This window comes from Pogona vitticeps, chromosome 2 (assembly GCF_051106095.1).
Source record: "Pogona vitticeps strain Pit_001003342236 chromosome 2, PviZW2.1, whole genome shotgun sequence".
In the NCBI taxonomy this organism is placed as follows: Eukaryota; Metazoa; Chordata; class Lepidosauria; order Squamata; family Agamidae; genus Pogona; species Pogona vitticeps.
The window spans coordinates 68,210,062-68,237,463 of record NC_135784.1 but is presented as its reverse complement, the minus strand read 5'-3'; the positions used below and the strand labels follow the sequence as shown (position 1 = coordinate 68,237,463).

Genomic DNA, 27,402 nt, shown 5'->3' with positions numbered 1-27,402 from the left:
CACTCCTTTTTTAAAATAATTAATTGTTTTTATAATATGCTAAATCTGTACTTCTGTCATTTCAAATACTGTAGTAATATCTGTAGATAAAAGTCCAAAAAGCTAACATAGACAGAATTAATTCAGTTCAGGCTCTCCTGTTACAAAAGCTATCCAAAACTAATTTGAAAACAAAGACAGAACAGTGTTTGGTTAAGGCCAGAGCAATCTATGGCTCCCCAAGAGTAAGCTATGAATCAACTTCCCCCTTTTGAATAAAAGTAAGTGGCTGGTAGGCTAAATGTGGTTTGATAGTTCACAGATTGCATTGGCCTAGTTTGCTTTAGTCTGCTATTCTTGAGGGATTTGTCACTTTGGAAGTGTTAGTTGCATTGTGAGACACCAAAGGAAATCTGATCCCATCACCTAATGGGGATGTGTTACCTCCAAACCCTTTAAAAACCCTTAAAAATTTTGCAAAAATTTCTTTTAAAAAAATCATATAACATATTTTGTGCTAAAGAGTAAAATATAATAACTTCATAAAAACTCCTGAAGAAAACATCTCATATATGACAAACACTGAAATACATGTTGATAACAATAAGTCATATTTATTGGTTGAGTTGCAAAGGTTCCCATTTCCACATGGCATGTGAGAAAGAGCACCCTTCCTTTCAGCCCACTTTGCCAAATAAATAAAATGAAGAAAACAGTAACGTGAGATTGGCGGCACCCGGAAGATAAACAAACAGTTTAAAAGGAAATAAAAATTGGTATACATTATTAAGAATTGTTTTGATGAAAATGTGAAATTTAGATGAAATCATCAATGGCTGATGGACTGAATTTGGCACAATGGGTTGCAGGTTGCAGAGAACTAGTCAGTTTTAGCAAGTTGACTGAGGCATAAGGGAGCTGACCTCCATCACTTTTGGAAAGCTGACCATGTCTGCACTAATTATTATCTCATGTTATAGTTCGATGATCCCTTGGAGGCAAGGTTCCCACTAAGATGGGAGCGTGCGGGCATGACTCCACTTTCCTCTGTGCAGCTCTCTTCCTTCTTCATGCAGCAATTGTGTTAGGTTCTGGTTGTGACAAAACCCAATGTGTGTGGGGGGGGTGGAGTTGCACACACATGCAGGGTGTGTGAGTGAGAGAGAGGCAGACCCTGCCCAGCAGGTCTGAAAATTAGAGGGTACGTTGCTTGGAGGTCATTCAAGAGTCATTGTATGGTGTGGCTCTCCTTTCTCCCCATGGAGAGGTAGGCCTTTGGGCAGAGGATGAGACCTGTCCTCACAAGCTTGCTTATGGGGATGGAAAGCCCCTTTGCAATTCACTGCTGGTGCCCCAATACTGTAAGTGAAAGGGTGGGCATTCTGGAGGATATCTAGGGGTGCTTAGAGCTGGATCCAACTTTTTTCCTGTTCCTTCAACAACACTCTCATCCCTGCCAAAACAAGAGGGAAATGTGCTAGTTTTAGAGCTAGTGTATCTATTTTCCTTCCTTCCACTTCTGAAGTGAGTTTTGGGGACTTCAACACCCAGGATTCTCCAGACAACAGGAACAGAGGATTCTGAGAGTTGTGTCCAAAAAATTTAGAATTTTTAAGTGTTGACTGTTCCTCTGCCGTATTCCCCCTCCCCTCATTTTCAGTCTACCTGGGTTGCTCTGCTGTTTCAAAGTCCCAAACGTCTCTTCCTCCACTGTCATTTAGCCCTTAAGGCTGCTGTTTGTTTCCCTGTGTCCAAATACTTTATTGCTTCTGCTTCTCCTAGAATATAAACTACCTTGAAATTTCAGTAAGAAAACACAATGTTTTCATTTCCTGAGGTGTTACAAAGTTTAAGGAGAGGTTTTGTTCAAACCCAACAGAATATAGCAAGTTTCCAACTTAGTTTTTATTTAATTAAGTTTTCCCATGCACCCTCTTCCATGTTTCCTGAGTGCAGTGTTCTGGTATTGCAATGGGGTGTTGCACAGCAACAAATTTCACATCAAATTCACTTCACAGCATGCTCTTGATACTACTAAATGGCCATGTTCATGCCAAAGGTATAGCAGTGCATTGATTCAAAGATGGATTTGATTCTGTTCATTTCCTTTCTCCTTTTTGGAAGAGGAAAGTGGATATACTATATATGAAGTAAATCATCAGTAGCCATGCCATCCAAATAGAACTCAGTATGTCTCTCAGAGATTAATTACAGATCAGGTTTTGCAGTCTAAGGATAGCTGTCACTATTGATGCTGGTGCCGTGATAAACTGCCAGGCATCATGTGTATTTGTTTCCCTAGAAACTCTGCCCTGTGGATTTCTGAAGCACTTGATAGATAGGAAGGAAGTTACACAATCATCAACATGCTGTGTCTTATCAAGTTTTACTCAGATCAGAAAAAAAAACAATTAATGTCACATCCGTGACCCAACCATGGACACTGTATATACATCTGAACTTGTAAAATTATACTGCACATTTCTGAGAAAGTGGGCTGTAGTCCATAAAAGCTGCTGCCGTACTGCTCTTGGTTGCTTTGATTGGGAGCTTGGATAGAGCAGGGATGTTTAACAGGGAATTCAGAGAGAATTTAGATTCAGAAAGTTTTGAAAAATGACGGTGATATTATTAATACAACTAAGGAAACCAACTCATTCATTCTTACTTGACTGTAAGCTGCCAGACCTAGCTCTGTGTGCTGCATATGTGCCTGGACCTCCATATTCCATGCATCTACAGAAGCAGTTCTGGTCCATAGGGGTGCACAGTATAACAAATGTGCTAGTCTCAAACATCTGAACCTCTAAAATGGTATGAGTACTCCACATATGTGAGGAAGTAAGTTGTAGTCCATGAAGGCTCTTGCCACACAACTCTTTATTGCTTTGATTGGAAGCATTACCATCCAGAGGTTCCCCAAGGATGTACATAGACAGGATCTGTTTATGTTCCCAGTGAGACCACTGCATGGTGATCTCAGGAGATAAACACAGGAAGATGAGATTCTTTTCTTCCCCAGTGTCCCATTTTGAAGAAAAGTTCCTCCACACAGAAACTCAGACTTGCAGATGTAATAAAATCAGATGCTGATTTTGCATGTGCATTGCTTTTGCATTCAAGAGGCAACCAGAGTTTTACTTTTGCCAGAAACCACGATAACTGGATAGCAGATATAAAATGAGGTGTGTGGTTTTTTTTTAAAGTATTTTAGAGTAGACGTTATGGTGAAAACATTTTGTTTGGCAGCAGTGCCTGCCAGAAGGGCTGACTGTTACATAGAACTGACACCTTAATATTTCTAGTAATGTCCACCCACTTGATTTGCGATGGCTTATTACTAATCATATATTCTATAATAACCTTTTTCCCCAATGCATGTGTCCTAAAGAAAAAGATGGTAAAATATGAGTGCTTATAATCGTAGCAGAGTATTGGACTTGGGGGAGTGGAGGCTACTGGAGAAAATGCTTTCAGATGAGACTTAGAATGTTTAAATCTGCATTTCCTACTCTTTATTATTTTTAATCATATCTTGATGGGTTTTAAGAAAACAATAAAGAAATTGGTGGGATTGTTTGGGTCCTGGATTTTCAGCACTGTGAGCTTTCTAGAGTTGCCTTTGATTCACTGCCCAGAGCAGTGGTTTTTCATGTTTGCTGTTGCATATGTTTTTGGACAGCTACCTAGCATAACAAATGGTCAGGAATTCTGGAGACTGTAGTGCAAGAAGATCAGGACAGCCATGTTTTGAGAATCTTTGGTCTCGTGTGCTCATTAGTAGTTCGTATAAAAATCTTTTTTGATGCATTTATACAAGTGGTTCCTATTATGTTGTGATAATGATGTAGTAGGCATGTGCCACTTTTATACTATTTATGAGGCTCCAAGACAAAAATGAGCAATAGTCAGAGGTCATGGGGTAGCACGTGGATCTTAGAGGGCTACATCCACTCCCACATACCCCTAACCCTTAAATTTTTTTTAAAAAAATGTTTTTTAACTGAAAAGACACTCCCACACCCCACACCTTTGTTGGCCTATTTAAAAACATGAACATCTAATGGGGCCCAAGCATGGCAAAGTTGCCTTCTTAAACCACAAGAGAGCACAAAGGAACTGTCTAAGAAAAAAAGAGAGAGTTTTAAACACATGGAAGCATTCTTTGTCTCTTGGGGTTCCCATTCCAGTTGCAGCTTGATGTGGTTTCTTTGGACAGTCACTGGATTCCCTGAGAAACTTTGCAGGGGAGTGTGACAATGAACTGCTGCAGGGAGTGCTCAAAAGCCGTGAAAATGTGTGGAAATTCAGTGGTGTGCCAAACATTTGCTTTAATGATATGTGCTGTTATATTTTCTCCAGCGATTTCTGGAGGAACTTTGACCTTGCAACAACTTTGCTAAATAAATCTGAAATCTACCAAACGGCTCTAGTTTACAGACTGAACTTCACTGCCTGTCATGGATTCAACTTTTGCTGCCTCCTATTTGCCTCTTGGACTTTGGCTATGGCCTGGCACTGGGCCACAGCCTAGAGCCAGGGTTGTATTTGGAGGGTTTACAATGTGTTAGAACAGCATTTATTTATGTATTTATTTGGTAACTGCTTAATTTTTTCAGTAAATCATACAATCATACTAATTTTCATGCATTTCTGTTGTGCTAACTGGCTTTCGTTTTCATTTTATTTTTAGAAAATTTTAAAGGCAAGTGAATATATACGGTATAAGAATGTAAAGACCCAAAGGTCTGTTAAAGGCCATAACATATCTTTGTATATATGCTCACGTTTTGTCTAAAGGAAATGTCACACCATGCACCATACCTGTGGCTCTAGTCATCTAAATGGTTCCATCTAAATGAGATATCCCAGACGTACAGTTATGAATTATTTGTGAACATTATTATACAGAAGATCAGACATAAAATAATCTATTGGGAAGCATATTTCAAGCCCAGTTCCCCTTTTTGTTTTTGTTTTTTTTCCTTTAAAAATAGCCTAATGTCTTAGAGGAGTTTATCTCAATATGCCCTGCGAGCAATTACCAAATTCTCTTCTTGCATGCAGTAAATGATCTAAAGATTTCTGAAATGAGATATCCATTTATGCCATTAAACCTTCACTTTATAAGAACAGGTTGTAATGTTCAGTGTATCATAGTGGAGAAGCAGTTTGGATGGCTATTGCAAGGTGCTTCAAAAGCATGTTCACTTTAAGTTTACACTGCTTGACTTTTAAAAAAAACACTTTAAAATCACAGAGATGTGGAAGAGAGAGTGCAGGTTAATTATTTCTCCCCTTCCCCCCTGCTTTTTAAAGCCATTTTCTGTGCCTGTTTGCTGATGGACTTCTAACATATCCTAAGAGTTTTTCATGCTATCAAACTCAAGTTTTTGTCAACTTTAATGTGAAGTGCAGTCAGCAAGACCAGATTCTGCTCGCTGCTCAGGCTTGCAAGCAAACATGATCCAGAATGTCTTCACAAGCTTCAGATAATTTTAACCAGCCTTAGCTGTGTATATAAAGAGACTTCCATGCCATCATACCTCACTTTTCATCTATTCCTTTACCTGTCAAGCTTGGGTGATGGTTTTCATGGCTGCCTATTTTGTCTCAAGTACTGCCATGTACACTTAAACATGGTTTGCTTAGCAGGAAACATGTCTGCTGTGAAACAAGGCCTCAAGTAATCAGATATCATTCCCTGAAGAAAAATATTCATTTTTTTTATTTTCACCTGAACTTTTCCAGTTTTGTGTACAGGTCTCAAAGATCCCCTTCCTTTTTTGAGACCATAACTATACTCTGTCAGCATGCTCTCCACCTTTTCAAGCGGGTGTGAATAGAATCCAGTACACCTCCAACCTTTACTGTCTCCACCATCCTGTAAGAAAATGACTTGAGTTGGCCTTTCTGTGCTGCCGTTCTTGTGCCAAAAGTAGTGAAAAACAAAACAGAACACCTTATACTAAGACTTGCGCTTGTAACAGTCTTTTATTGGTTCCTGGTTATCTACCATGCATTAGATCTGATGGACTGTACAGGATGGTAAGTATCATGTGCACTTAAGGAGAATTCAGATTTGATGGGCCGTAATAGCAGTGTTACCTGTAGGATTTTTTTTTTTTGCACAAGATCTTGTGTTGTGGGAGTAAAGGATTGTTCAATAGTAGCAGTACAGTGGTGCCTTGCTTAACGAGCGCACCGTTTAATGATGAATCCGCATAGCGATCCGTTTTTTGCGGTCGCTAATGCGATCGCATTGCGATTTTTAAATAGGTTAAACTGCATTGCGATCATTTCTGCACCCGGCGGCCATTTTGGGAACAGCTGATCGGCGGTTCCAAAATGGCCGCCGGGTGCAGAAAATGGCCGCCCGCACCATTTTCGCGCCTTGCCCTCGCTTACCGAGGGTGCGAAAATGGCGGTGCTATGGAGAAACTTCGCAGAACGGTGAGTTTAAGAGCCATAGGAATGCATTAAACTAAGTTTAATGCGTTTCTGTGGCATTTTCCGTTCCGTATAGTGATGTTTCCCCATAGCGACGGTTAATCCGGAACGGATTAACCTCGCTATGCGGGGCACCACTGTAGTTAGTCTGAAGAAACGCAGCTTTTCTTATTTGAACATTTTCTTTCACATAAGTGCTAAGTGGCCCATCACAAAACAGAACATGTTAAATGCAGAAAGTGTAGGTAGTTAGAATCACATGCTGTGACAGACATCTTTCACCATTTACAGAAACATCTGTGCAAAAAGATAGGGAGCAATAAGTAAATCAGTTAATTTGACCCTGTATTTGAGCTCCGTTTCCCCTTCAGTTTAAGCAGGGGGCTCCACTCGTTCATTAATGGAATACACACATCTCTTGTGCATATTAAGCTTCAAAAAGGACTCAGTTGCTGAACATATCAAGTACAGTGGGGTCTCTACTTAAGAACGTCCCTACTTAAGAACAATCCAACTTAAGAACAGCTCCATTTGCTAAATTTTGCTTCTACTTGAGAACAGAAATCCAAGATAAGAACAGGAAAAAAAAACCTTTCCTGCTCTTTTTTTAACCTTAGGTCATCTTAGGTTAAAAAAAATTCTCCCCCTAGTGGTAGAGTACGTATTAACCAGCTTTGCATTAGTTCCTATGGGAACTAATGCTTCAATGTACGAACGCACCTCTACATAACAAAAAAAACAGCCAGAACGGATTAATTGGTTTTCAGTCCATTCCTATGGGAAATTTTGCTTCAACGTAAGAACGTTTCAACTTAAGAACACCATTCCAAAACTGATTAAGTTCTTAAGTAGAGGTTCCACTGTAGTTTCTATGGACGGAAAAGAGCAGATACGGATTAAATGGTTTTCAATGCATTCCTATGGGAAATGCAGATTCGACATAAGAACTTTTCAACTTGAGAACCACCTTCCAATACGGATTAAGTTCTTAAGTAGAGACCCCACTGTAGGTAAATAGCCAGGAGCATGACTTAACTTACTCTGCAGTTTCTCCAGGCATCCTGTAGAAAAAAGATGTAGCCCTTTGAGCAATGATTTCTAGTTGTGGACGATGATTTTGTAAAAGGGAGAACAGTAGAAGCTCCCCACATAATTTAAGCCTTGGTCCAGAGACACAGGAGCCTTTCCCCATAGGTCATAGGGGTGTCAACATCTCTCAATAACAATTTTGGTGTCTTACTTCTTCCACCTGCATATTCCTTCCATCCTTGTTTCATCCTGCACTGAAAATCTTACACATTTTTTGCGTGTGTGATGAGTGCATTTATTACACATTGTACCTGATCTGTGAATTCATTTGTTCATTTCTCTTAGTTTATGAATTTTCCACCATTGACTAAAGCATGTGCATATATATGTTAAAGTTTGTGTGGCTTTATTTTTATGCATTTTATTTTTCTGAAATGCTCTGAAAGCGTTATAAATGTGCTGATTCTCAAGGTAAAACAACATCTTTCTACTTTCAATGAGTCTAGGAAAGTATAAAAATGCTACTTTCATCATCATCAAAATTGTTTTGGGGGTAGAGGTAGGATCTTTTCCCTCCTCAAGCATTTAATACACACATTTACAAGGAACTAAGAGTTGATGATATCATAACATTATCCATACTAGCTGCAAACCAGTCATTGACTACTACTACTGCTGCTGCTGCTACTACTACTACTAGTACTACTTATTATTATTATTGCATGCCATCAAGTTGATTCCAATTTATGGCAATCCTTTCCAGGGTTTTCTTGGTAGAGTACACTCAGAGGTTGTTTACTGTTTCCTTCTTCTGGGGGCACCCTAAGACTGTGGATCCCAAAGCCACACAAGCTGGCTCTTTTCCCAGGAAGCACAGCAGGAAATCAAACACCCAACATCTGTCTCTACAGCCAAATGCCTAAACTACTGAGCTATGCAGTGAGCTATACCAGTCATTACAAACAAATAGCTGCCTGAAGAAGGCAGGAAACAGCAAAAGAAGGGAATGCTTTTTTCCCTTTTAAATAGAAAAACAAACATAAATTTACCTTTTTCTCTTCTTTTCAACATGTTGCATCAACATATAAGAAGATAATCCACACTTTTATTTCTAAAAATAGGACCAAAAACATACATACAAAAACAGCATGTGGGCAGAGCATATCCAAATATATTTGCTTCTGTTGCTGCAGAAAGCTGTGTGATCTGTGCAAAAGATTTACAGATGCAGAATTGGTGAGAAGAGCTAAAAAGTTCTTTATGTGCAGAGCATTCATTTGTTCAATGTTTATGCCAACTTCCTCCCGATGCAAGATATTCAAGGTGGCCCACAAATTATTGAAAAACAAAAACACAATAAATTGTTACATTAAAAACATATAAATTGTATCAAAAACAATTTACTAAAACAGTTAAAGACAGCTTATACATAAAATAACTTCACTGCCCAATTAGTTACTAAAAGTGTCTAAAAAGAAACAGTCTTCACTGTTGCCAGAAGAACAAGTGCTAGGGGGCCAATCTAGGGCATTCCACAAGCTGGGGGCAGCCACAGAGAAGGCTCTCTCTTGTGTTGCCACCGGAATGGTCAACCATGGCTTTGACAGGATTGTTTCTCAAGGGGCCAGGAAAACTATTCAGATCTATCAGCCTCCTGGACCAATCACCCCCAACCTTTGCAGAGAGACTGAGTTCTAGTGAGTCTAAACCAAGGGTGTCCAACCTTTCACCTTCCCTGGGCCACCTTAGAAGATGAAAATTTGGTTTGGGTCACACATAAATTTGGTTTGGGGTGCATGGGGGGCAGCCCTAGCTGTCCTCCGCGTCCCTGCTCCAAGCGCACTTACCGGCAGCTGCGATCTCAGACAGCAGAGGCTGCCAGCTTCGACTCCGGCGGCTTTATGGGGCCGGGAGGGGGACCACCTATTGACGGGGATGGCGCAATGCAGTCACACAGCTCCCCTCCCCTCCTGCTCCTTCCTTCCTTCCCTCTCCCCCCCCCCCACCGTTGTGACGTGCCCCGGCTGCATTCCGGCCGCAAGCACCATCAGTGTAACTTGAAACTTTGGAATTTCTTTAAAAATAAAAAATTGCACTGGGCCACATTATGAGCTGACCTGGGCCGCATGCGGCCCGCAGGCCGCGGATTGGACAAGCCTGGTCTAAACCTTACCTGAGAGTGATTTATCTGTGTCTCCACCATACTCAGATCACCCTCACCCTGCCCAACACAGAAAACTAGGTCCAGGGTTTTAGAATCAGCTTGAAGTAGCAGGTTTCAGCTCAGGAAATATAGATCAGAGTTGTTCTTCATTGATCTGTTAATCATCCATTCCTTTATCTCATAATAAGATGTTGCATTTTCAGCACTTGCTTTACAGGCCCAAATAATGTGGGACAATATCTCATGTGCATCAGCCAGCACTGACTGATGTAGGGACTTGTTTGTTTTTGTTTAAATAAGAAATAAACTGTTGTTTTTACAGAGTATGTACTTAAATAATATTAGTTGCTGCTTAAAAAAAGGAATTGAAATATTTTTTTAAAAAATGGAACCCATTGCTTCATTAATTATGCAACCACAATTCTGTTAACACTTAGCTTTGTTGTTGCCTGTTTAGCAAAAGTAGTTTGTTGTATTGTGATACATCACAAGCATCTGGTAAAGTAGAGTGAAATGTTCCTCTTTCCTCTCTGTGGTGCAGTCCTCATGCTGCATCTTAAAATACAAAAGTACAAAAGACAAAGAAATACTTTACTGGACTTGTAAAGGAATGGTCTACAAATTTCTGTTAAAATGCCTGTAAACATTCCTCTTTTTTTCTTCAAGTAATTGGAGAACATTACTGGTTATATAACAAAAATAGCTTTGTAGCTACTTTGTAGCATTGTGTCTGCAGTGTAACAAAGTTACACTCATGTTACTTACAAGGTTATATCCTTGTTATTCAGAAAAGTAACTTGTTACAAGTAACTGTTATTTGTCAAGGACTTCTTTTCAGTCTCTGGGTGACTGAAAGAAACAGATTAAATTCTAACCTCTGAATACTGTAAAACATTTAAAAATGGCAGGCTTCATTTTCAGGCAGCTGAAAATGGTAGGGTACTGTCATCCTTTCAACCTTAGTGTTCTCTATCTCTCTTTTTCTCTCTTTCCTCCACGCCCCACCCACATGCTGTGCTTTTAGTGTAAGTAATTACTATGTGAACTTGAGATCATCCTCCATTTTGGAGGGTTACCAACTCTATATTGATGGATAAAAATAAAACTCTCCATCTTAAGAACCATCTATCTCTATCTCTCTGCATGTGAAATGTCAAGTCCTGTTGTCCACAGGGACAATCTGTCCTATATTGTTTTGCCTGAATGAGTGCAGGATCTGAAGCTCTCCTAATAAGAAATAGTCTAGCCATAGGAAACTTTCATAAGAAAGGGTAAAGGCTTGCCTAGTTCAGCATCTTGGGTCCCTACAATGGCAACCCAAATATCATAGGGCATGGGCTCCTAAGTGAGGAGTGATGATATCCTTTTCTTTCTGTTCTTCTCCAGTGACTGGTATTCAGCCCAGAGGCACGTTGGCTGCCTCTCATCCTGGAGGTAATCTGTAGCCCTTGTCATGGCTCATAAAGCTTGGGTCCTTGCCTTGCGCAGCAACAGAGCGTACCACAGTGAAGTCCTGCTTACATTTTACAATGATTTCTTTGAACAATATTTCCACTCTTCAACAGGCAAATAACTTTATGTAAATAATTTATTTCATTTCCCCAAACTGTTCCATTTGTGACCTAAGCCTTTTTTCCCCTTTAAAACAGAATACAGTATACTGTAGCTACAAAGCTTTCTCCAAACAATCTGGCTCCACTTTTTTCACCCACATAATGGGATGGGAGTGGCTCAGCTTGGCTGTAAAGCTTCATGGCTAAATGGGGAAATGGATACAGGTCTCTCTCAGGGACTATTTGTGGGCACCTTTGGTAGGCTTGAGGAATATGTTTTTCTCCTCTGCACCTTTTAGGGGCTGCACTAGACCCAGAAATGAGTGGCAATCAGGTGGCCTGGGGTGCCTTGTGATCTCTCCCATACAAAGCCACTGCTCCTCGAGGTCTCCATATATAGGAAAACCTATTTTGGGGTGATATGTTTTGTAGCATAAAGAGGGGGCATCAGGAAGTGTCCATGTGGGTAGGAGGACTCACAGTGGTGTAGAGGACTACATGTGGCTCATTCCTGTAGTAGCCATACACCACATTGATGGTCATCACTATACTATATGAGCAAATTTCATATACATCAGAATAGTATAAATTCTTCAAAACATTTAGATGGTGATCCAGTCACAGCTCGGGAAAATTGCTTTTCTGACTTCAGCTCCAAGAATATCTCAATCAATGTGGCCGTAGTAAAGTACCTCTGGACATCTCTGGATCCAGTCCATCACAGCCATAGCACCTGCATGAGGAAGTTTGCATATACTCAAGAAAGCCCTGTTTTCCCTTTCTCTAGCTTACATGCACAGGTAGCACAATGGACTGTCAATTCAAATAAGAGCTTTGTCTAAGCTCCTTTCCCCCTCATGCAACTTTTAGTTTTTTCTCTCTATTTGGTCTAAATTGTTATAGGAAAATACTGTTTTTTAGCTGTATTATGTCATACTCCACAATTAATAATTGTATTGAATCATGTAGTGAAAGGCTCCAGCTTGATATATATTCTCAGACACTGAATTGTCAACACAATGGTTGAGCTAAATTGATGGCTTGGAGAAACATGGTCTAAATCTTACTGCTAACATTTAATATATTGAGTCCATTGAGTTAGTGGGAGATATGGTGGTCCCACTGGTTCAATGAGCTTACTCCAGTTGTAATAATTAGGTCTAGCCCTAAATAACATGAACAAATAGCTGACTCAGAAAGAAGTTGCAGACAAACCTTAATCTATCTTCTTACTCAATGCAGACCCTGTTTAATCTGTTTAACATAATACATTACTCTGATGTAGCTGAAAACCATGCCAGTACACAATGCACATTTTGCCCTTTTTTGCTTACTTCCATTAGAGAAGTCTGTCTCTTGGTCCATTAGCTGTGGAGACCTTCACTTGTGAGACAAAAAATTAGACAAAGGAGTTTTCTTAACCATTGCTTCAGCTTTAGCTGGTCTAATTGAAAGCCACTAACTCTTAGCCAGGACTGTACCTTCTTGAGCTTGATTTCTTGCAAATACTGCCCTGACATATTGCTCTTGTTCTTGGGGCTCTTGCTGTAGATAGTCACCTTTGCCAGTGTTGGAAAGTTTTCGGATAGACTCATTCTTGGCTACTGTCTGCCGTCTTTCACAATCTTAAGTGTATCAGGAGTTTTCCCCATTTGTGGGTCTCCCTAGACTATCCTACGCTGGTTGCTCTGCAGTTGTACTTCTGTGTCAGCTTTGGCCTTTTATAGATACTGATCAGATTAGATTCTTTCACCACCTCCTGCACAACCTTCAGACTCCAGGCTCATTCTAATGTCCTTGTAAAATTGCTGTCATGAAGTCTCCATATTCTCCTAAAATAGTTTCTTCTAGGCTTTTGTTTAAGAAGGTAATTACTGAATCTTAGTTCACCATTTTTCCTAAGGCCAGAATGTACAATGATGCATGCTCTTTACTCCTACAAGCTGGCAAAAAGGCAGCTGATCTGCTATCCATATGAGGTTCCCAGAAAAACTGTGCACCTTCTGCTATCTTACAGCTTTGACTCAGTGACACAGTTTGGACATAACAAAAAGTGTGTGATTCTGATATGCATGAATCTTGGATTCTCTTCTCTTGTCTCCTCCAGAGTGGCCAAGAAGAAGAAATAGAGTATTTTCACTTCTATTCTCGGCTCTAAACTGTAGTTAAACTTAACTATGGTTTGTTGATGCAATCTAGCTTTATAAATCAGGCTTTGAAGCTAATTTGTTCTGGGAAATCATAAATGAAACTGGGTACCATTTTTCTTTAGGTTAGTCTCCTAATGGCCACTCTGGAGGGGGAATAGGGGAAATCTGCAGGTCCAAGGCTTGCTGATACTAATTTAATAAGTGAAACAATAATTTATCATTATATCACATGCCTTGCTGTGGCTATGTTGCTTCTTCTCACATACAGTTTGCCAGGGAATCATCTTAGTCCTGATCTTGCAGGTGAATGACCCATACAAAGAGCCATCCACAGTTTCTAAGTAACTTCTAACATGTTTTGCCAAAGTTTTGTCTGTGTTCCAAACCAAGCTATTGTGCCTCTGAGGTACACCTTACTTTGTAGATATTCCTAGTAATTAGTAATCCAGTGCACACCAGCTTGATTTAGAACACTTGCCTTACATCTTTCCAGACAGTGCACCTTTAAGCCAAGTTCTAATTTTGTATATGTTTTATATAACATTTCCTCCTTTAATATATTGATAAATATTTGTTCTCTTCCATTTGTCTTTGCCCTTTACTCATTGTACCCACTTCTCCTCCCGCCCCACTCCCCAAATATGGTTCTGCTGTTGCTGATTGTGACTCAGTTATGGGTCATAGCCAGGCAGTTGAAGACCAATGGCTAAGGGCAGTGGTCCCCAACCTTGGGCCTCCAGGTGTTCTTGGACTTCAATTCCCAGATATCCTGGCCAGCAGAGGTGGTGGTGAAGGCTTCTGGGAGTTGTAGTCAAAAAAACATATGGAGACCCAAGGTTGGGGAACACTGGGGGAAGCCTCATTATTTTGTGTTCAAACACACCAATCCATAACAAATAATGTTTAGTTTATTATACTACCCATGCAATATTAGGCACAGTTCATCCAGTAAACTGCAGTGGTAAAAACCCATAGTTAAATAGATGGATTTTGCCCTACCTCCAAATAGCACCAGATTATCCAGCCTCAGTACAAACTCTCCTTGCTCCCTTTTTCATGTGAAACTTGACTGGTTCTAAAGATGCTTCGTTTAATTTTAATTTGTAAATCTTATTTAAAAAAAAAAAAAAGCCAAAGCTGTGCTTGCTTCCACTATTTTTATGGTCAAGCTGAATTATTTCCCAAGGTCTTTGAGTTGATTTTAATATATAATGTTCTTAATTTTTTAAAGCCAAAACCAACTGAAACTGTCACAACTGATGAGTCTGGGGTAAGATTAGTAAACTGACCCCGGTGATTGTACCTCTACTTGAGTTTACCATGTCTCTTTTCTCCACTGATTTTTCTCCATTTTTCATAACTGTCCTACTTAGAAAGGTGTATGCAGTGATTTGGTTTTGTTGTCAATGTGCCTCTCTACTACAGAAAAACCCAACATGACCCTATTAACAGACAGGGAAACTTGGAAATGCATGTACTGTGTGAAGCATTTCTACAGGTTCCGTGTGCTAGCATGTCCTTTTCCCTGTCATATCATGCTTATAAAATTTTAAAAGGCCCCAGAGGTACATCTTCAAATCTTACCTCTTTCACCTCTGCATTTGCTGTTGCATTTCTTTCTCCTCAAATGTTGCCTCTACTGCATTTTACGTGGGCCTGATTTCTCCACAATGCCCTTTTAGAACAGTGAAGACAGCGCTAGAATCTCCATCACCTTTTTCCGCCTTTTCCGAGTGATGCGCTTGGTGAAGCTCCTCAGCCGGGGTGAAGGGATAAGGACTTTGCTGTGGACGTTTATTAAATCATTTCAGGTAAGTGTGAAATTAATATGTCTTCTCTTCAGTGTCAAAATGGAATATGGGGTGAATAATAGAATAACTTGAGTCAGCTATAGAGATGGGGACGACTCACCATTTTGGCAAGTCATCCTGCTTCGTGAGTCGTCAAAAGTTGACAACTCACGAAGCATGAAGCTGCCCCCATGAATTGATGAAGCATGAATTTATTTGTCGATTCATGGTGGGGGTGTTACTAAAAAAACCACCCCTACTGCCGTGCCGCCACTAACCTATGTTCCTATCTTTTTGGTGATCAAATGATGGTTCATTGGCGTTTTAAATTTAAATTTTTGTGCTGTGTTTTCACTGTGGTGAAAAATTGTGTATACATTTGTAGAACAAGCAAAGATAATAAATGAAGGAGGGTGCGTAGGTACAGTACATCCATATTCCTGTTTAACCATTGGTTGGGAATGCTTCTTCTGAGTGGCAGCACATGCAGAAGGATCTTTATCATCTATTATACAATCTCTTGTAAAGCTCTGTGGATTTCTTTGCAGTCATTACTCACTTCCCCATTGTTACAAATTTGGGGATGATGTTAGGAGTGGAGATCTGGTTTCGGGAGCTTCATACTCTAGGCTAATCATTATTACTCTAATTCCAGTATTGTTAACTTCTTTGTACACCATGTCTGACTTCGTATTTCTTGAAATTTTCATGAAAGAGAATGGAAATTTAAGCTAATGTTTTTTAAAGGCAATTTAAAAAATTAAACTTCTGTCACAATATTGTCAGAAGTACTTATTAGCTATAAAGTCTGGTTTTGTATATGCATATTTCATGGTAAACTTAATTAAATCAAAAGGGACTTGGAAGGCTCTTCTACTAAGGTTTATGAATACAACTATAGATAGGGCAAACTGCATGTTACTCTTTGTGTATGGTGTACATAGTGTGTGCTGCCTTTACCAGGAATGCAGCATTATGGAAGAAGAGGCTTATCTCTTACTATTCCATTCTTTGAACTAAAATTGACCCTTCCATGAGCAGCTCAAAACATAGGGGGGAAAAGATCCCTTCAGTACCACTGGGGCCTTTTCTCCTCCGCATTCTCCTATCTGGGCAGGGGAGGCAGGGGATTTAATTCTGATGGCACCGATGTGGAAAGAAGGTAGCCGTCTCTCCCTCTAGGCAGCATAAAGATCTCCCCTCCGTCTCTTGTTAATTAATACAAATAAAATGGGTCATGTAGCTCAAATGCTACTTATGATGTGTAAGATTTATCTTTGGACCTTTGGTCTGTTTCTGCTTTGAGTTGAGTAACAGGATTTGATATATAGAGAACCTTTAATCTGATTGACATTGCCATGCCCTCTTGCCGTTTCATCTCTCTCATCTCATTTGTTGCTGGAAGATAGTCAATAAGAGAGACAAAGTGTGATTGTAATCTCCTAGCTGCGAAAGGAACATGGTCCTCAAGGGCCCCTACTCTGCTGATGTAATCGCTGTTTTTACTCAGGAGCTCTGCAGGTTTTTAACTTATTTTAAGAACAGGAAGTGGTTGATACTTTCCCATTTGCTTTTTTCTTCGAGGTACAGAATGATAACTAGGGCATGTATTTGCATTCTTTTAATAGTTGTGCAGAAGAGTGAATTTTGGCCAGTGTGGCTCTCCTTTTATAGAACTATTAAAAGTCCTGCCTTCTTTTGCATCTGTCCACCCTAGGAGGTAGAATATTCAGCAGCGGGTTAAAAAATTCTCATCGGTATATTTTATCAGGACCTTTAAACTACCATTCGCTGTGGTTTACTAGGCTCGTCTTCTTTCCTATTGAGTGATAAGGTACATAGTTCAAGCCAATTTTATATCAGTTTGCCTCGTCCGGAGGAACAGTGGTATAGTGGTTAACTTAGAAGTGCAGCTGCTCATCACAACAGCCCCGCAGTCACTCATCCCACCTACACACATAAGGAGAATCCAAAAAATGGGGACAGGTGAATTAATTAGTATTAAACGGACAAAGAACAGTTGTTTTATAATGTTGATGGCTCTTAGCTGCCTGTTCAAGACCAAGCACTCTGAAATAATTTATGTACCACTGAGGATTGCTAAACCCATTGCATTCTCTATGCATGAATTTTAGTCACACCTTTGTCTGTCCTTTAAGGTGAAGGGTTTGTAATCCCATGGCAGAACATTTGCCTTTCATACTGAAGACTCCAAATGCAATTCCCAGCATCTTCACTTACATCAGAATCCCTAGAAAACTACCATGCAAAAGAGCAAGGCGCGTTGTGCTAAAGGGGATGAATAGGATGATTTAGTATAAGTGAGTTTTGTCTCACTTATACTACATTTTGGATGTCCATATAGCTTTCATTATGTCTCAGGACATAATCAAGGGACTAGTTCAAAACTGCAAGGAAAAGTTACTGATACAGTACATGAATAATAACTTCAAAAAGAGATACAAGTTACCATTCTTTAAATGCAAACATTTTTTCTCTCTCTTTTAGGCTCTGCCATATGTTGCTCTTTTAATAGCAATGCTGTTTTTCATCTATGCAGTTATTGGAATGCAGGTAATTCATAAAAGTAGTCCTTTTAAAATGAACAGGTCATCACTGATCATTTTATAAAAATCCCTGTTGTCTGTCTATGCATGCTATTCAAACCTTAACTATTTGTATATGCTATGAAAACCTTTGTCTTCATGATATTCTGAGAGGAGAAACATGTTGAGATTTTTTTTAAAAAATTACTGTTTATTTACTGTCCAGGTTTTGTTAATATTTTTTTAAAAAAAAAAACAACTCTGTCAGTTGTTTTCCATTGAGCTGATTAGTGGTTTTAAAGAAAATATGATTAGATTGAAAACTTAGAAATTCCCAGTGTATAGTCCCAACACTACCGTGTTTCCCCGAAAATAAGTCAGGGTCTTATATTAATTTTTGCTCCCAAAAATGCAGTAGGGCTTATTTTCAGGGGATGTTTTTATTTTTTTCATGTACTACACAACAATCTACCTTTATTGAAATGCAGTCACTTCTTCTGGTTGCTGCACAATGGTGGAGGGCGGGGTTTCACTTAACTGGGGCTTATTTTGGGGGTAGGGCTTATATTACGAGCATCCTAAAAAATCATACTAGGGCTTATTTTCAGGTTAGGTCTTATTTTTGGGGAAACAGGGTACTATCACCTGCACTACAGCTATCAGTTCTGTTATATTTGTCCTTACTACAAAGCCCTAGAATATGACAGCAACTTTTCCATACTGTTTGAATGAGAAAGACAATGGCAAATGCAATTCAATGTAAGTGCAAAGTGCTACTCATTTCATATATCCACTAGGAAAGTCTAAAATCTGGCAGTTAACTGACGTGTGTGTGGCAGCAGTGAACAGGGCAAAACCCATGTTAGGGTTTATCAGGACACAGATCGAAAACACATTGTATCCTGCTTATCTGTAACAATCTGCACTGGGAGAACTGTGTAAAATTCTGGCTACACCTATGAATCTCACAGCCTCTGTCTATGGGCAACAAATAGAGGGAGGGAATCCCTCTTTTCTTTTCACAGCAAGATTGCTCTATGCAAAGATTCTTTTTCTATTAGAACATTTTCTTTTAATACAAGCATTTTTTTCTGAAGGGATTTCTGGGCAATTTTGTGGTCATTTACTTCTGGAAGAAACATCAAGCTATGCGGGATTATTACAATTCCTGTGTAAAATGACATTTTCTCTGCAGGATCCACTATATTCGGCATTTAGCAGCATAGAATTTGACAGATTCCTATTACAGATGGGCACAAAATGGACCATGAACCAAAAACCCCACAAACCGTGTTTTTAATGGTCTCTAGAAAACAAAACACTGAACTTTTTCATCACCAGCATTTGATTTTGTTTCATTCCCACTCTCCTTCATGGGCCTTGGCACCTACCTTACTTGCTCCAGCCAGCCTCCTCCCGGTTGCACCTGCTACTTGTGCTGCTCAGTTTTGCTGCCCATTGGACTATATTTATAGGGTGCCCTCAAATAACTACACTTCCCACAATACCCTAAGGTGGGAAGTAGGCCCCAGACAGCCTACTCAGTCCTACTCAGCTGGGCAACATGGCAGCTACAGAGAGGAGGAAGAGGAAGTCCAGAGCAAGTAAGGTAGATGTTGGGGCCCATGAAGTGGAGTGCAGGGTGGGAAACCTATGAAAACCCTCCTTCATTTAGAGATAGGTCCCAAACTTACCAAACCATGAACTAGTTCATTTTTTTAAAAAATCAGCATGGTTTGTGGGCACAGTGGTGCCTCGCAAGACAAATGCCTCGCAGGGAAAAAAAACCTCGCAAGACAAATGGTTTTGGCAATGGGGGTTGATGATTCGCAAGACAAATGTTCCTATGGCTGTGGTTCGCAAGAAGAATGTTTTCCGTTTTTTGTTCCTGTCTCATGTTTGCTGATTTGTAAATGTTTTTCTATGATGTTTAAAAAGTTAAAGTTTTTTGATTGAATTTTTTTAAAAAATCATCTGCACAATATGTATGGCTTTAAAGAGCACTTAATAAACCCTTTGTAAACCAAATTTGACTTTTTTCTGACTTTTTTTGCCCATAGGAACACATTAATTAGATTTCAATGCATTCCTATGGGAAAATGTGTTTTGCAAGACAAATTTTTTCACAAGACAACATTAACAGCAGAATGGATTAAATTTGTCTTGCGAGGCACCACTGTACTTGCGAACCATCATGAAATTGCCATTGTGACAGTTCATGCCTATCTGTAGTTCCTATGCAGGAAAAATGATAAGGGATAAAAGGAGATTGGTGTCTTATTTTTGTGGTAAATCAGGAAAGCTCCTTGATACAAGATGAAGTCTTGGTGGGCAATGTCAGTATTGTGAGTCTCCAAAAATCATTGAGAACAAGAAGTTTTTTTTTAAAACACTAGTTATGTTAGAATTTTGAACACCAGACTTCAGAAAGGTGGCTGTAGCACTAGAAAATAGAGCAAAAGGAGATTACAAAATGAAACAGCCACCCTCTGAAGAACAACAGATGCTTTGAGGAAGTTTTAGTCTGATAAAGAGAGCACAGGAGAGAGACTCTGATAAATTTAAAAATGAGGCCTCATGGCAAATGTTTCTTAGTAGCAGTGCAAGTGTTTCTCACTCATTGGGAACTCCCCATTAACATTTTTAACATAGGAATATTTTTTCTTGGAATTATTTTTTACTATGTTATTTGAAATATAGATTTTAAAGAAGACATATCAGTATTTTAAAGAAGACACCTCAGTATCAGTTTGGCTGTTACACAATTCATTTTCCTACCCAATTTTCTAGAAATTAGAAGAAATATTTATGAAAATATCTAGAAGACTTTATTAAGGTGTAAAGAGATTTTCTGGGTTACACACAAACACCCTCCACGCTAGAAGAAGAATATTTCCTGTGAGATGTATCCATAGATTTCTCTGATCTTTGGGGTCTACTCAGTAGGACCTGAGAAAGAGGTGGAAATATTAGATCTTTAATCTGACACTGCCACTTTCTCGATAAGTTTTTTTTTCATGGTGTCACAGCATGCTGCTCCTTCCCTTGGTCTTCCCCCAAGCATCTCTTGCACTTTATTTTCTGCCTGCACCCACCTGCCTTCTTCAGTGTTTATTGCTGTGGTCTCCCTGTGCTGTCCAGGTGCTATTCATGGGCTGGGATTTACTGGGCTTTTATTTGTTTGTTTGGCTGTTTGTTTCATGTTCAACAAATTCCTGCCCTATAGATGCTCCATCTGCGCTTGAGAGGGCCTGCCACATATAGGGAGCAACGGTGTCTCGAAGTCAAATTTAGGCTGAAATAGTAGCCTTCCTGGACTTTCATTCCACATACCTCTCTGCCTTTATTTCCCTCTGTTATAACAGTCACCCCTCTGAAATAGATAGGGACTAGAATCAGACAGAAAAAGAAAATATGTCTTAATCAAACACAAAGTCTTATGTCTTCCTTGTGTAAGAGGGCAAGGAACAAGGAACTTGTTTCTGCTAGCCCTCCCTCTCTTCACAGCAATGCATCATTATCTCCGCATTATGATCTCAACCCACAGGAACAGCGTTGTGAGCAGGTAGTAGAGGGGGGTGAAGAGACAGGAAAGACTAGTTCCATGGACAAAAATTATTTTCCTTTCATGGAAAGAAAGTTTACTCCAAACCATAATATGCTATACACTGCCATGGGGCTGGGCAGTGTACAGTGCCTAGATGGTCTCAAAGACCCAATTAAAAACAATTTAAAACCCATTTAAAAACATGGTTGTACATCCAGGCCTTCCCTTCAGCCAACTCTTGATTCTCTTCTTATTTTTCCCTTATCTTTTTATTTTATTGTAATTATTAGTGAATGATCATGTACATGCTTGTGTTTTATTGTTTTATTTTGTATTGGAAGCCGCATAGAGTGGTCTGGTAGTCCAGATAGGCAGGGTATAAATCAAATAAATAAATAAATAAAAATAAAAGATTAAGTAATGGTTGTTGTGGGTTTTTTGGGCTCTCTGGCCATGTTCTGAAGGTTGTTCTTCCTAATGTTTCGCCAGTCTCTGTGGGTGGCATCTTCAGAGGACAGGAGTCAGAACCAGAGTAGGACCAGACAGAGTTCTGATCCCTGTCCTCTGAAGATGCCAGCCTCAGAAACTGGTGAAACGGTAGGAAGAACAACCTTCAGAACACGGCCAGAGAGCCCGAAAAACCCACAACAACCATTAGATCCTGGCTGTAAGAGCCTTCACGAATACAAGATTAAGTAAGTTCATCAAGGGAGAGAGGTGTGTTGACAGATGTTAGCCATGATTGCTAACTGTTCAATGTCCTGATGAAGTTCATTTGCTAAAAGCAAAGTATGTGTGGCTTTTTCCTTCATGGGCTGCACAAGGAGCCCCAGAACCGCATGCAGGAGGCATTGTTGAAACTCAGACTTTGGATCAGATTAGCTCTTAGTTTTTTTTCCCCCCAGCAAGACATTTCTTATTCTTATGATCAAAACATTTGGGCAATCAAAGAAAAATAATGCTAGGTAAACATTTTCCCTTTTTCCCTCCCAGGTGTTTGGTAAAGTTGCTCTGAAGGATGGCTCTCAAATTAACAGGAACAACAACTTCCAGACTTTCCCCCAAGCGGTGCTGCTTCTCTTCCGGTAGATTTCATTTGTCCTTTTCTTGTCAATGGTGTTTGAGAATTGTTTTTGATGCTCTAGTGCACTGGTTCTTAACCTTGGGTTACTCAGGAGTTTTGGACTGCAACTCCCAGAAGCCTTCACCACCAACTGTGCTGGCTGGGGTTTCTGGGAGTTGCAGTTCAAAAGCATCCGAGTAACAAAGGTTAAGAACCACTGCTCTAGTGGGCAGAGGTTTTTACATTTTGTCTCTAAAGCTTAAGCTCCACGTTGTTCCCTCTGGCATGTAGTTATCACACTTATTTTCAAAAATCAGAAGCAAGGGGTTTTGTACTTTATCTAATAGAGTGTGTTGAGGGTGTCTATTTCTAAACTTCCTGCTGGACCCACTTACAAGCTGCACATGCGTTGCAAACCAAAGAAGAAAAAAGCAGTTTTGTCCTTTGAAGTTATGGCACTTTTTTTATCACTCTGTCAGGCGTGTTCATTCTGACTTAGAGATGGCTATAAATGCTCCAGACTAGAACTAAGGCCTAAAGGCTATACAGACACTCTTAACTGTTGAAATCAGTAAGTTCAAGTATACTGTACTTTGGATTTAGGTCTGGATCTCTGCTTTGACAATAGCAAGACTTGGGTGTTGCTTGCAGGATGATTTCTCTGTGTCTTTGTGGCTGCATGTACTTCCTCTACTCTGCTTCCCTTCTAGTGTACCAATTTCCCTTCCTGCTTATCTACAATAGAGTTTGGATAAGGCCTTCAGTTGGTCTGCTGTGGGTGATCACGGAACCAAGGAAAGCTAATTGCCTTAGAGAAAGATCAAAGGAGTCGACAACAGATGTCTGAGCCAGCGGAGCCTACAGGCAACGCCCTGAGAGCTCTTTTATTTATTTAGCATGAGTTACATAATACGTTGTGAGAGAGACAGATAGGATACTAGTTACCTAATCGCAACTAGGATTGACTGAAATAACTCTTTGATCTTATGCTCTACCTCTAAGCGAAAGGGCAGAATAACGGGTTACCCTGCCTGCTGGCAGTTGCCACTTCCTGCCAGGAGTGTATGAACCTCACTGGAACAGAATGCAGCCACAACCCTTAAGTAGACGTTTTCCACAGTCTGCATTTTTGAGCAGACGATTGTCAGTTTTTTTTCTGGACTAATATGCATCTCAGAATACAGTTATTTTGGGGGCTCCGTTTTTACTTGGCTAGGATACTTGATTGTTTTAACCAACCATACTGCTAACATAAATTTGTACTCTCCTGTGCCTTTCCTGCATTTTTTTAAAGAGTAAAAGATGGCTCCTGTGATTTTCTGCCATTGCTGATCTCTAAGCCAACTGCTTGAAATATTAAAAAGTCATTTCCATAATATGAGTCTTACCAAAATTGTAGGTTATGTACCTGATATTTGGCTCACTTTTCTCTTATTGTCAGCTCTTTGGCTGTCAGGCTTCATGAAATCAAACAAGGGTGTGATTTTCAAAGGGATGACAAACACTGCCATGCATAGCTGTTGTTCAAACATTTCAGATAATAGACAGAAATTGCTACATATTTGGTTTTAGTCACATGGGCAGTAAGGCAATAAATCTTGTAAATGCCAAGTGGCCCTCAGCTGACAGTTATCCTTCCAAGGAAACAGAGTGGCATAGATCCTTTTTCTACAGCTTCACAAAAGAGAGAAAAGAAATGTAACACCTTTAAAAGGTTAAAAAATATATCTTGCTGTGAGTCATTTGTTTTTCTCCTGTTGTGTTCTGAAACAGTTTCATCCAGATGAAACATAAATCACTGTCAGCAAATCCAACAGTTCCTCCTGGTAGTTAGAGCTAGTGGCGAGGGAGTTACCATCTTGGTAATCCTCTCTTTAAATTAATTGTTTTAAATTGAAATTGGTAATTTTATGATTTTATATATTTTTATACTGTTTTGTTTTATTTTGTAAGCCACCCTGAGTAGACATGGTCTAGAGGGGCGGGGTAAAAATCAAATAAATAAATAAATAAATAAATTGATATGTTAGGAATAGCAACTGGAGTTCAAAGGGTATGTTGGGTTGCCCTGCCCATCATCTTTCTGTACCTCTTCCTTTGCTATTCACAAACAACCTGGCAGTCCAGTATGCTGTAGGACTACACTGAATGTGTGGACCATGCAGGCCTTCTCTCCTTGAAGAAGCAGTATATCCTGGGTTGTCTCATAGGCAGGAGATCAGGTGTGCTGGGACATCTCTAATGTGTTCCATGCATTCCTAGTATGCTGGGATATGCCTCACATGCTCAGGATTTGTAGAGTTCCTAGGATCATGAATAATAATATTATAATTGAAACATGAGCACGTGGCTCATTTTCTCTTGTTTTGTCCCATATTAAAGGTGTGCAACAGGAGAGGCATGGCAAGAAATCATGTTGGCTTGTATGCCAGGGAAACGGTGTGATCCAGAGTCTGATTTTAACCCAGGAGAAGAATACACATGTGGAAGCAATTTTGCCATTATTTATTTCATCAGCTTTTATATGTTGTGTGCTTTTTTGGTAAGCCCTGCCTACATAAAATAAAATCCTGAAATGAATGAATATATACTGTTTTTTTCAGGACAATATGCTAAAGAATAATTTTAGGAGTCCATAAAATACATGTTAGAGATGGCTAATAAATAATAATTATGTGCTGTTAAATTAATCCCAGCATATATGGTAACACTCCATTCCTGCTTCTGGTGAAACTCTGGGATGTACATGGGTGACACAGCATGAAGCTCCATCAGCCACTCATGCTCCAGGTGATATTCCTTCTCTAAGGAAGTTTGAACACCTGGCTTCTGGCTCTACAGATAGGCATTAAAACACACAGAGCTATACCCAATTGTATGACCTTTTTATGTTAAATAAAATACCTCCCTATTCTTGGATCAATGCCCTGTGCCTTTTCATGTCAATACATTTTCAAGTGGAATCTGGCAAAGATTTATATGAACAAAAATATGTATACTGCACGATGCTACTTCCTATAGCAGTCTTCTTCAGGAACATAATGTGTTGATATAGTTGAGGCAGTATGAGTGGAGTCTAACTGGGGCAGCAAGAATTTCTAAAGTACTAGAGCTAGCTGGAAGGACAACATTCAGGTTCAAGCAGCAAAATGTTGTGGCCTACCCCAATCACATAGTCTGTGAAATTTCCAGAAGTTATTATTGCATGTATATATTTAAACAGTCTTAGCTCGACATCTAGTGTAACACTAATCCTTTACACTTTTAATACTACTATAAAGGTTATTAAATAATTCCTCATATTGTTTTTAAGATTATCAACCTCTTTGTGGCTGTCATCATGGACAACTTCGATTATCTGACACGTGATTGGTCTATTCTTGGTCCACATCATCTAGATGAGTTTAAAAGAATATGGTCAGAATATGATCCTGAAGCAAAGTAAGCAAGATTTTTAATTTTAATACAGTGTAAGCTGGCCAAAGAAGCCAACAAATGAAAAATGGGGTAATTTAAAAGACAAGTGAAAATATCTCTTGAACATTGTACCTCTTTTTTAGGGGAAGAATAAAACACCTTGATGTTGTTACTTTGCTAAGGCGCATACAGCCTCCCCTTGGTTTTGGTAAATTATGCCCTCACAGAGTTGCATGTAAGGTAGGTACATTATGTACATTAGATACATTATGTTTTTGTTGATTTGCATTAATTTGTTATCTTTAAGTTTACATGCATAATAAAGGAAACAGTGCAGCAACAGAAACCAATAAAACAATAAATGCAGTCTATAAAATGAATCAGAATGAATCCCACAATCATACAAACAAAAAAGTGCAACTCAAATTAAATTAAAGATAAAGTCTAGGAAAACAGGTTGACCAATGTCATTTTATCCCTCTCTCTCTCTTTCTCTCTCCCTCCCTCCATCCATCCTGTCTGATTTGTGTATGCCAGCTATTAGTGGTAGTAAAAGGTAATTTAGAAAAACCCACATATAGTAAAATATGTTTTCTCACCTTTATAGTGGAAGTGAGCAAGCCCCATTTACACCTAACGGACTGAGCCAGTTTATGCATGCAAAACACTCCAACCTATGAAAATTTCAGTGGAACAGTATGAGGCATACAATGTGGTCATACTTACTGCTAGGCTTCTGCAGATTGTTTGTTGTGCTGTATTGGGCTGGTTCGAACAAATGGCTAGACATTATGGTTGGCTGCTGCATAATGGGCCCTGTGCCTTTCTGAATTAAAAATAGCAACACTGGATCGCCACCAGCGGGGTCAGGACCTCTGGTGGTGATCAGGTGGCAATTTTTGGCTATTAAAGGCTCCCTCCTGCAATCCTGAGGTTACCAACAGCTTTCCCAGAGCCCTAGGAAGTCTCGGAACCTAAAATGGAAGAGGGAATAGAAAGGTATCAGTTAATTTAGATTAAATCTGACTGGTACTAGATGACATCACTGGCATAAATGTACACCAATAGGATTTACTCTTGCCTACAATCGATTATGGTCTCATATTCAGCAGATCTTCTCTCTCTTACAAATTCACTCATAGAATAGGCAGAGAGGTAATATGTCATTTATCCAACCATGGCTGATTATAATACCTCTTACATGAAGTTTTATCTGATGTTCTTCATATACAGTATATGTATGTTTTTGCCTCAACATCTGATTGTTTCTTTGTATCTGTTTACTTCCTAAATATCTGCAGAGGTTGGTAGCCATGAACATGCCCCTAAACAGTGATGGAACAGTTATGTTTAATGCTACTTTATTTGCTTTAGTAAGAACAGCCCTGAAGATAAAAACAGAAGGTAAGAGAGGAATGTGCATAATTTACAAAGCATTTTATGTTTTTCCAAGTCAGACTGTACTGTTTGTGGAAATGTGAATTTCCTTTACAGGAATCAGACCTTTGTTCTACTTGAACCTTAGCCTCTTCCAGTCATGCAAAAGCACCCTGCACCTCACGTTGAGGTGATTCTGATACCTAATCACTTTCTCAGGTATAACTGCAAAGATGATAGGCTAGCTTAATGTATATGAACACCTCATAAGGTTATGGTCGTTTAAGGGAGTGGTATATCTCATATACCTATTTTATTATTTTACAGAGCTAGCAGT

General features: G+C 39.5%; 1 protein-coding gene across 3 annotated transcripts in view; it reads left to right on the top strand.

Moving 5' to 3' along the window:
• Nucleotides 1-27,402, top strand: part of CACNA1D (calcium voltage-gated channel subunit alpha1 D) — a 293,778-nt gene that overhangs the window by 202,672 nt on the left and 63,704 nt on the right. For all 3 annotated transcript variants that reach the window (XM_078385334.1, XM_072989635.2, XM_078385335.1), the window contains 8 exons: nt 14,557-14,595; nt 15,008-15,136; nt 17,624-17,689; nt 22,202-22,293; nt 24,654-24,813; nt 25,585-25,712; nt 25,832-25,928; nt 26,990-27,092. In XM_078385334.1, the coding sequence (XP_078241460.1) occupies nt 14,557-14,595; nt 15,008-15,136; nt 17,624-17,689; nt 22,202-22,293; nt 24,654-24,813; nt 25,585-25,712; nt 25,832-25,928; nt 26,990-27,092 (814 nt within the window). The remainder of the gene's footprint in view (nt 1-14,556; nt 14,596-15,007; nt 15,137-17,623; nt 17,690-22,201; nt 22,294-24,653; nt 24,814-25,584; nt 25,713-25,831; nt 25,929-26,989; nt 27,093-27,402) is intronic.